The 11,031-nt window shown below is 39.4% G+C and overlaps 1 protein-coding gene across 16 annotated transcripts in view; it reads left to right on the plus strand.

Moving 5' to 3' along the window:
• PITPNM3 (PITPNM family member 3) overlaps positions 1 to 11,031 on the plus strand; it is a 163,666-nt gene that overhangs the window by 116,688 nt on the left and 35,947 nt on the right. For all 16 annotated transcript variants that reach the window (XM_068910126.1, XM_068910131.1, XM_068910127.1 and 13 more), the window contains 3 exons: positions 1,141 to 1,330; positions 4,241 to 4,360; positions 9,443 to 9,624. In XM_068910126.1, the coding sequence (XP_068766227.1) occupies positions 1,141 to 1,330; positions 4,241 to 4,360; positions 9,443 to 9,624 (492 nt within the window). The remainder of the gene's footprint in view (positions 1 to 1,140; positions 1,331 to 4,240; positions 4,361 to 9,442; positions 9,625 to 11,031) is intronic.

The following is an 11,031-nucleotide window of genomic DNA, read 5'->3' on the forward strand; positions in this document are numbered from 1 at the left end:
TTTGGATGAAAAATACAAAATTGTTTGAGAGCTTTAGCAGTGGCCAAATATGGAAATGTCCTGTAAAGCTCAGGACATGAATGCAGACTGCTTCCATACTTGAGCTTTGCGGGTCATCTTTTCTTCTTTCACTACCATGGGGATAGTCTCAAAGATGCAGGTTTTAGCAGAGACATGGACTTTAATCCCATTTCAAGCAGCTCGCTTTTTAATATTGTGGAGCGCATAAAGGCCCTAAAGAAAGAGCATGCAAAATATTGTTGAAGTATATTGGAGTTGCTAGTCTGCAGCTTTGGATGAACTTGAGCTGAATTGTCCAAAGTACTTTAACCTTCCTTTAGTCTCTACAGGAAGGTCAACTTACTGTAAGAGAATCTGGCACACAGTAAAGTGACTTGTACCTTTGACTCTGTAAATTATTTTCCCCGTTCATTCCTAAAAATCAGCCAAGGCAGGGACTGACACATTTACTGAGAAATTACAATGCAGAGTGCACATCTGAGGTAAAAATAAAATTAGCCTTCTGACAATTTTAAGCTTGCATTTTTGGTCCACCTCCTTTTCCCAAAATGTTAGCAGGCAAACATTTGCATGTGATTTCAGAACATGTGGCTTTATGACATCTTTTTGAAAGAATAATTATTGGTCCAAATTTTATCTCATGAGGAAGTGTGTAGTGCGAGGAAGCCTTTACAGAAACATTGGGGAAAGTGTTTTCATATGTTTTTGAATAATTCCTCTGTCAACCACTTGTGTTCTAGGAAAAAATATTCCACTGTGATGGTTGGATCCCATTCCTTATGTTTTAAGTTGATATATGAAAAAGAAAAGCTGAAAGGGAACAGTCTCTTTACTGGTTGAAGTGATATCTATTTGTGTGTGTAAAGAAAATAAGGTGAGCATATTTCGACAAGTACGTTGAATTGCAGAAATGCCTTCTAGTGTGGTCTCGGTCATACAAAGCAGAAAACGCTGCTTTTTAAGCAATTGGATTCTTTTTGTTAGAAAGTGATCCTTACTGTGCTCTCTCGTTATGAACTGCAGTAGCCCAAGCCATTTCTATTAATAAGTAATTGTTCATTCTCTAATGCTGTGTGCTGCCTTTTGCATTTTTCCTGATAATAGCATGTTCTTCTTTAGCCTAAATCCCTACAGCTATGATGAGAGCTGTCTCAGCAGTAGTGAAGACCACATCCCACTGGCTGCCTTGCCCTTGCTGGCTATTTCGTCCCCTCAGTACCAGGATGCAGTTGCCATGGTGATTAGCAGAGCCAACCAAGTTTATAATGAATTTCTCAAATCTGCAGATGGGGCTGGTTTTAATGGACAGGTAGGACTGTTTTCTCTTACATCAAAGTATAATTCCTTGGGGGCAAGGCTGTTTTTTGTTAGGCCATTTCTGATTTTTGCATCAAAGGTTTGGAGTTATGGGCATAGGAACAGTGCTGCAAATATGATGAAGGAATGTTAGCATGGGATTACCGATGTAAAATGCCTTCTCAGTGTCCAGCATGAACAAAACAGTCCTGGAATCCTGTCAGTATATAACCTGGGCTTACTCAGTTGGTAGAAGATGCTGTTCCTTATCCCACAAGCAGTTTTATCCCTAAACTCTTACTGATTATTGCTGTGATCTCTGGTAATGCATAGGAGCCTTAGCAGTGCAGCAGGAATGTGTTATGTTAAGCAGTGATCAAGCCAGCCAGCCCAGGACAACTGAAAATCTGTGTTACTGACTTCCTCACAAACCTACTATAGCTGATAGAAGAGTTTGGGACATGAGCGCATCTCTGGCTAAAAGCACAAGGAATCCAGCATTTAAGTATTGCTTTTACTTTTCTGCCTCCATCATAGTAGTCATAAAACAACTGGGAATCTCAAGTCATCAGAAGACAAATAATTCAATTCCCAGCTACATTGCAGATGTCTTGTGTGACTTTGGGAAAGTCATTTAATTTCTCCAGTCTGACCTGTTCCCCAGTGAAGTCACCTGCAGGCTTCTTCTGGCTGACATAAGTCACAGTTATTGCTCCTGTTTCTCCATCACTGGACTGGAAATAAATAGTACTTCCCCGCTTCACACAGCGTAAATGTCACACTGCTACCTGGTTTGAGTTACTGAAATGATTTTGTGATGTGGCCCTCTACATAGCTAGAAAAGTGCAGTTCCTTAAAGTACAATGACCTCCAGAGTGCAGGGGAAAAAAAAAGACATCTAATATGAGCATACAGTGTAATCTTTGAAGGAAAGCATAATCTTATTACGCAAACAAATGATCTTTTTCATAGCAATAATAAGGTTAGGATGTGGCATATCAGCATTTTTTAGACCGAAATTTGCTGTGATGCCAGTTTTAATATCCATAATAAATTGTTCTTGCTTGGAGCATAAAAACTGCCTACCTACAGTGACAGAACATTATGAAAGATGAGATTATGCAAAGAAAAATTATGCCAATGACAGGGATACTTGTGAAAACAGATCTCTTTCAGTAAAAATTTAATATTACAGGGTTTTTTTTTTTCCTTTCAGAAAGCTACAAAGTATTCTCCTTGGTGGTTTGGGGGGGGGGGGGGAGGGAGGGTTTGTTTTGTTTTGTTTTGTTTCCCCAAATCTATATTAATATTTCGTGTGGAAGAATCTACATGACCCCTATATGCACCACAGAGTTCTTGTCATCAAGTACCAGCATTGTTAGAAGTTGGAAAAGTGACCTCTCTGCACTGTCTGCAGTACTTTGCTTTTGTCCTTATATAGAATACCAACTCTACATCTGAATAATCTAAGTTACATGCTATATAACCTGACCCCCACCCTGTGTGTCTTTTTCCTCTCCATTTATATTGCAAGTTCATCAGAGCAGAGATGGCCTTTTGGGCTTTATATAGCATCTGGAATAAGTTAACCCTATTACCTTCATGCCAGTAATAATGATGATTAGAAGTGGAATGGTAAATTCAAGAAGATACCATTAATCTGCCAAAAAAACTTGCTGATAATTTTGTTAAGGTTACTGGTATCCATAGGACTTTCAGGTCTTTGACTTCATTGCACGGTATAGGAATCTGAAGATCGAAAGGGTAAATTAGCATATTGGTCGATTGCGTATGACTTTGGAATCAGAGTTGTCTTAGGGCAGATGTTACCTTCATGTATTTTGGGTTTTTTAATATTTTCATCCTGAGAAATGCACTTTTAACTGTTGTTAACTCTTAATTAAGAAAGTCAGGTATGTGAAGATACACTGACAGGTTTGATTTTTTTCCTGCCTGCATGTCTAAGTGCTCACTTTTCCTAATGCTGCTCGCTTTGAGGAGATCGCGCACAACATCCTGTTATCCAGAACATGTAGTTTTGTTGTAGCCAAGCTGAGTTAAGGCTAGAAGCAAGGTAAGGCTTGTAGGGAGGGGTAATATCATCTGTTAAACTAATTGATTCACTTGGGAAATACTGACTAGACATTCACTTGGAGAACTGGAGAGAAAAAGTTTGCTAGAACCTGTGGAACAGAGTGGGTTGTTATCAAGGAGAGAGGTGGTAACAGCTATTACTCCTCCTGGGACAAGGGCAGGGGGGCAAGGATGGGATGAACATCCTGTGGGATGGGGAGATGTTCAGTGTAATTGGCCTGTGAGGCATATTCCAGTGTGACATAAAATTACTCCTTCTGTTGAATTCCCAATTTTTAGTACTCTATAAACCTAAATTTTTTGATTTCCAGGCCCATATTTTGAAGGTAACTTGTATATTTATATTAAATGTGAGTGAATCTCTCCACATAATACCTCATTTAAAAGTTCTGCTCCCTTGTCTTGACCAGGGAATAACAACCTGTTTTTAATTTGTTGAGTTCCTCTTCCTTATGTGACTCTGAAGGAAACGTTAAGTAGCTTGAAATCTTTCTGAGACAGGTTCTCTAGTGACCTGGACTTTTTAAGCTGGAATCAGGCTGCAAGCAGCTGGTAAGAATTCTGACTGGTTTGGAGGAACGCCCAGCTGGTCAGAACAGTCCCTTGGGCAGATATTCTTTGTCTAGGGTGTATGTCTGGGGATAAGAGGAAATGGGAGGAAGTGCCAACACATATTTTCAGCTGCAGTAGGAACCAGCAGAATGTTATACCAACGGTGTAATTTTAAAGTAGCTTTCAGCTGTCCTAACTCCTCTGCAAGGCTATGGTGTTTTTTGCTTTTTTTTAAAGTGCTTGCTGTGTCCCACAAAAAAATCTGTTATTTCCTCAGGTGTGTCTCATTGGTGACTGCATAGGAGGAATTTTGGGTTTTGATGCCATCTGCTATAGTGCTAATGTGGCTGATGAGAGTCAGAACAGCAGCAGGAGAGGAAGCATCAGCAGCATCCAGGTAAAGAGGGAAAAAAAAAAAACTCAGCTGAGACCCTGGAGATTAATTCCCTGAAGGAAATCGGGTCCATATAAACCGGAGATATTTAGGGATTTGGTAAATAGCAGTGATAGCACAGGATTTTGCTCATAGGTCAAAAAAATGCTGTCTGAAAATGAAGTCTGCAGCTTCAGTTTTATGGTACACAGAAATCGCTGGTTAAGGCTTTATTGGTAAATCCTTAAAGTAGGGCCACAGAGTGCCTTTTATTGTATGCCTTATTGTGGATGTAAAGGCACCCTCTCGGTAGTCTCAGGCTGCTGTTTTTTGCTAAAAATCTTTTTTTTAATTGGTCTCCATTATGCCTGGAATTCCTTATGCTCCTTCCTGTCAGTAATCTAGAATTAGGATGTAATCATGATTAAATTTTGGTGGCTGCTGGAAGGAGGCCTCATTTATGATGAGGAATGCCAATCAGCTGAGGATGTGTGAATGGACCACTGAGCATAACACAGAGTCTAAATGGATTCTACATCTGGAGAGAAAGGAGGATTAGTTCTGACTGTGATCCAAGAAAGGATTTATGCTAGCATTTAAATTAATTAAAATTAATGCTAGCATTTAAACTGCGTTATTGTGTGTACCATTTAAGAAAAAAAAAAAAGGAGTTCAACTAATCTGATGTACTTCAGACTCAAGCAGGGATTGAGAGGTGATTTGGTGTATTAGAGTGTGGGCATTGGACAAGGAACCCAAGCTCCGTTCTTTGATGGTTTTGTGACCTTGGCTAAATTGTTTCATCTTTTGACTCTTTAGTTCCCCCTCTTCTCAAAAATGGGCTCAGTGATACCAACTTCTTTGGTTCATTTTGAGAACTATTTATGAAAGGACAGTATGTGAACGTGGTAGTACTCTCATGCAAAGAGGCATCCTCTTAATGTTTCTATGAGGAGAATTATCCTCCGTTAATAACACAGCTCTGAATTCTCAGCAGCCAACCTTTAACAGTACCAGCACTGAGGACAGCACATTGTGTTCGCTGAACAGTTCACAGCTAGAGCTTTCTAGTTCTAAAGCACTAGAAACTTTTTTTGGCAAGAGTGGGTCTGTTTTAATTTGTCGAGACAATGTAAATAATGAATTACAATGGTACATTCTACTACTACCATAGATGAATGAATATTTGTTGGTTCATGTGTTGCAGTCCGTTCTGTCTTCTAGTTTCCAATATTCACTGAATAATCAAGTGAGGATTATCCATAATGGGTAGAGATTTCTATGGGATATGTAGAAATGTGCATGATTACTATGATAATGTTGATTTATTGTGTGTATACGCCTCTGTAGTATTTGAGAATTTACCTATATATTCAATGAAAGAATCTGCAGTATAGCAAATGTCACTCTGCTCAAACTAGAGCCCTGCCCTGGGCTCTGGTAACTTCTGCCCTTTAAAAATCAGTGACATTTGTAAATATTGAAATGCTTAACAAAGAAGGCCAGTGTTGTCATCACAATATCACACCTTTGGGTAAGAAAGCTGAGGGTTTGTTTCACATGAACGAAGGATGCATAAAGGATATCTGTGGGTGGCTGCTTCAGATCCTGGTATTTGTACCGTTTTACTGCAGATGAAATTTTAATTGTGGCATTTGCAGGATCTGAGAGAGCTTATAGCACTGGAAAACAGACTTTTTACTTGTTTAAAATGCAGTGAATAGTCTCAGTACTGATCACCTCAAGTTGCTTTTAATGTAGTGTCTGATGTTTAGCATATTTTTGAGAATTATTTCACACTCCCTGATCTGGCTAATGTAAATGCTGAATTGACTCAGACTCTTTTATGGTGTACAAGAAAAGACCCTGTCACGAAAGCAAACCTAAACATTGAAACCAGTAAGATTAAAATCTGACCCTGTTTTTCCAAGTTGAACAGATTTGCATATGGGATTTTTTTGTACAAGATTAAAACAGAAAGGGTGGTATTATAATAATATAAATTTGAACACTTTCTTTCTCCATGGTCTCACAGGGTGCAGACATTTTGACATACTCTTAGCATCTGATGCAATTTTCACCATTTTGATATAGAGAAGGCCCAGACGGCTTAGAGAAGTTTAATTGCTCAGTAAGAGCTTCTCTCCCCCAGTTATCTTCTGCCTCTGTGGCACAAATGGTTGTCCGGCTTTTGCCATTGAATGGCTGTTCAGTAACATTTGTGAAGAGAATTTTGTTCCAGTTCAGTCCCCAAGGGGCAGATTATTCATATGATAGAAGCCAGCTCCAGAGCTGGCACTAACAAGCTCCCTGCTTCCCCTTTCTCAGCAGCAGGACTGATTATTGGCACAGAAGCCAGGCAGTCCTCTGGGCTGCTGAGGACTATAGGCAGGGCACTGTGGGAAGACTCATGTCATAGCTCATGTAGAGCTCATGTCTCTGGTTTCATTATCCAGCAGCTCATCTGCATAATTCTGGAGAACAAATTAGACTCTTCTGCACTCTTGAAATAAAATCTCACCCCAGGTGCACAGGGCTTCTAATGAGCTCCAGTGCTGAGTGAGGTTATGAGGAATGCCTGGCCTGTGAACTTGTTCTCTCCCTAGCTCCCGAGAAGTAGTTCCAGTTACTAATTTTCCGTAATCTGTCTGCATTACCTTGGCCAAGTCTCTTGATCTACCACGCCTCAACTCTCTGTACACCTCGCGCTCTTTCTCACAGCCTGTCTTGTCTATTTAGATTTTCTATGCTTTTCAAGTTGCTTGTAGGCATTGAGCACGATAAAATCTATTTTTGCTTGGGATGTTTACTGTAACGGATTGTAAAGAGTGTTCCAAAGGCCTGTCAAGTGTAATTCAGTGGCGTAATGCAGTGCCCAAGATCAGAAGTGGGGGAGAAAATGTAAAATAGGGTGGGGAGAGCATCATATTCTACAGGGAAAAAGAAAAATTAGAAATCCTGTTCTCTGGTAAAATGACTAGCCAATTTCCCAGTGACCTTCCCTGGAGAAGTCCCACAGAGATTTAGTCCCTTTTTCTTCTAAAACTGCTGATTCCTTCCCTCACTGAAATGTCTGTGAAATGCAGGTTTTGTAAGACTCGTTTTATCTATAGAAAATGAAGTTTAAAATGAGTTGATTCTTACCGAAGAAAATGAAGGATCCCTTCTGCAGAGCAGTAATAGCATGCCATATCCTATTAAATAGTTTTAGCTGAATGTTTTTCTTTCAGATAAAAAAAACAACTAGCGTTCTACTGTATCTCTGACAGAAACATCATGCCCAGTAAATAAATAGGCGCAACTGAAATGCGAGGTTAACCTTAATAGTAGCAGTGAGGAGGAAGGGACTTAATGTTTTTCCCACGTGATATTGTTCTGAGACTGTCAAACCCATGCAGAATTTGACCTATCTGAGATTGTCTTGTGACATAAGAGAAGGACAAGCCTTCTGCAAGGTGAACTGTTTAGTGAAGCTTGGTGGACAAAGGTGAATTGCTGCCAGCTTTCAGTGAAGATGATGATAACTTCCATTACTAAGCAGCCCTATTAGTTTGTTCTGTGGTGACACAAGTTAGTTTTTTAAATACTGTGGAGAAATATGTTTGTGACTCCAAGAAAACTGGAGTCAACTCCAACTGCCAACTCCATGCCTTTCAAACAGTCAGCCCTCTTCCCTAGACCCTCAGGAAAATAAGATACCAAAACCAAAATATTTAATCATATTGAGTTTTTTGCATCAACTTTCTTGCCCTGGCACCTTCAAGTGTTCCCATTTTTCATACTCCATTGACGTGAACTTACTTATTAAAAAGTAACGGGAGCTGAGGTGCTGATATATCTGCCATGTCATTCACACAAAGAGAGCCTTAAATTGTCACCAGGGTTTTGATGAAGTTCTGAAACTTGACAACACTGATATGGTTCTCAGAAATTACTGATGGTATGGTGTTTAAGTACTTTGCCTGCAGCTCATTTAAATCAGTGGATTTACCAGTAGATTTCATGGGCTTTGAGTCAATCTCTGAAATTCACCCACTTTATGTGGGTGTCCTCACCTCTTGCCTCCATTTTCTGTGCTACCCTGAACACTCTTATGCACCTTAATAAATTTATTCATAGAAAGAACAGATGGCAAACTGGAATTTTAGGCAAAGATTGCAGAATATTTGTAGCATGCAAGTTTCAATTTAAAATCATAAATATGTTGTATTTTCATGGCACTGCTGTTTGGGAGCAAGCTAGAGAACAGAACTCTTCACTGAATCTGTAGGATAAATACCTTTGCCTGTTGAATCAGTTTGAAAAGATTATGAAACATAAACAGATTAAGAAAAGGTGTTCACTTACATTACTGAGAATCTGTCTGTACAAAGTCACTATATAAGAAACTGTCAGGAACAGTTTGGTGATAGAATTTTGACTTTGGAAGGTCTCTGGTGTTCTGGAGGATAGATACGGTTTTTAAAACAAAACAAAAAATATCTATTGTCACAACAAAGAGTTCCATTGGAGATTTTAAACTGAAAGGCAAGAGTCAATGTCAGACTTTAAAACGTTACTGGTTGCATATAAAAGTACGAACCTGCAGTTGTTTTTAGCTTGAACGCAAGGGAAGCACATATTTAACAAGACATTTCTTTTTTGATTCTACATCACTTTATCACAGAAAGCAGCAGGCAGACAGTTCCCTGTTCCCAACACACACTGCAAGAGCCCTCAACTCCTACCTGACCCTGTAAAATTTGTAGTGGTCTGCAGTAGCAATTACAAGACCATGTTGTAATTGGCGTTTTGTGCGTTCAGGTAAGACCCCTCTGATTACCTTACGATATTTACAATTCTCTAAGAGTGATGAAGTCAAGAGGGATGAGGCCTTTGTGTTACTCTTCCCTCTCAAAAAATCCTGATCCTCCTCCCAGCTGTTAGGCTGTACATCTGAGAGGGACGGTGAGTCTTCACCTTTTTCGGCAGAGCGGAAATCTAACCCCTTCTACTCTTTCCTGGATAAAGGGAGGCCAAAGGTATAAATGCAGCCATTTCATGGTAAGCTCTGTTGTTTTTTGGTCCCTTTCTAAACCTTCATTTTGCTCTGTTCGTTCTCTGAAGGATAATCCCCTTTTAGCAGAGGACTCCAGTCTGGGTGGCAGCAAACGCCTCAGCAAAAGCAATGTTGACATCTCGGGAATCGTGGAGGATGAGGAGCCAAGGCAGCCGCTGCCACGGAAACAAAGTGACTCATCCACCTATGACTGTGATACTATAACCCAACATCATGCTTTCCTTTCTAGGTAACTAGTGTTTGATGACTGAGTAAAAGAAATGGGCTTGCTGTTGAATGGAGCCTGTCAGTGCCAGAGTAATGGAGTTGTTTGTATTGTGTGTGTGTAGTGTTTCTGGAAGTTTGCTCGAAGTCCCTGCCTATTCCTAAAAGAAAAGCATAGATATAGATCCACAGATTGTGGGTCTAGTTTAGACCTACTCAACAGTGGCAACTTTTTTATTCATTTTTTTATTTAGCTATGAGAGTTCTGAATGTGCAAAGCTGTAATGCATGTAGTTCCATTTCTTCAGTGCAGCCCACTCCAATCAAGGAGGATGAATGCTTTGTAATTTTGAATTTCTGTTGCTTTTTTTTCTTTCTAAAGACCCCTCTGACTTCACTTACAGGCTTTCCATTATTCTCTAAAATTGAGATAATTGCTTTTTGGGCTCCCATTGGTCTACAAGCTCTTCAGACTGGTATTAAAATAAAACAAAAAGCTGCATAAACATTCAGCTTAAATGGCAAGGTGGTTGGGGGAAGAGAGTTAACGTAATTTGCTTTCCTGAATCCTAAGAAACCTTTTAAACACAGATATGATGTGAAGATCACCATTCCCTTTGTTTTATTGTTTCTGCAGCTTCTTAGCTATTTGACTGCTTTTTACTTATCTGAATTTTTTGTGCTTTTTTTTTTTTTCTTTCCATCTTCTCATTTCTGTATTTCATTGGGAGTGATGCAGAGGGAGAAAAGTTACTGGGTTCCAGCTTTTAGTTCTGCAACAGCTTGAGTATAGTGCAGACTTACCACTGTGCTGTACTTCAGTCTGGCTGTTTTGTTAGTGGCAGCTTAAGATAATTTTATTTTCTTACTTTGGCTGCAGTCTGTATGTGCTTTGCTTAGCTTTTGTTGGTTATTCTGCTTTTATTTCCACACCACGGTTTTGTTTTTTTTTTCTCGATACTAGCACATGCACGCGCCCTCTGAGGCTGCTTTTTTTTTTTTTTTTTTGGCTCGTCTAGGACTGAAAACGTGTGAAGAGTTTTTTGGTCTGTCACTTTTATCTCTTTCTATAGGAGTAGTACTGTGTAGTGTTTAAAGCATAGAAAGCACAGTATTGGCTTATGTAAAGCACTTAATGCTTGAGGTACATTAGGTTAAACAAAAGATGAAGAAAACGGTCATCTTTTAGGTATTATATTTTCGTTTTCTGGTTATTTGTGATTTTAAACTGAAAGCTTTACACATAGCTTTGCTTAAGCAAGCAGATGGAAAAGTGTTAACCTTCCATTCACTTTTCTAACTGATGAAAATTTAGGCTTTTGCTAAGTTATTGAGGAATAGCTGGAAACGCATAGACTGAAGAAGGCAGAAGAATTCCTTGGTAAATTAAACAGGAAAAAAATCAAACTGAACCAAGTCGTTCCCAGCCCCA

This window comes from Struthio camelus, chromosome 16 (assembly GCF_040807025.1).
Source record: "Struthio camelus isolate bStrCam1 chromosome 16, bStrCam1.hap1, whole genome shotgun sequence".
NCBI classification, from domain to species: Eukaryota; Metazoa; Chordata; class Aves; order Struthioniformes; family Struthionidae; genus Struthio; species Struthio camelus.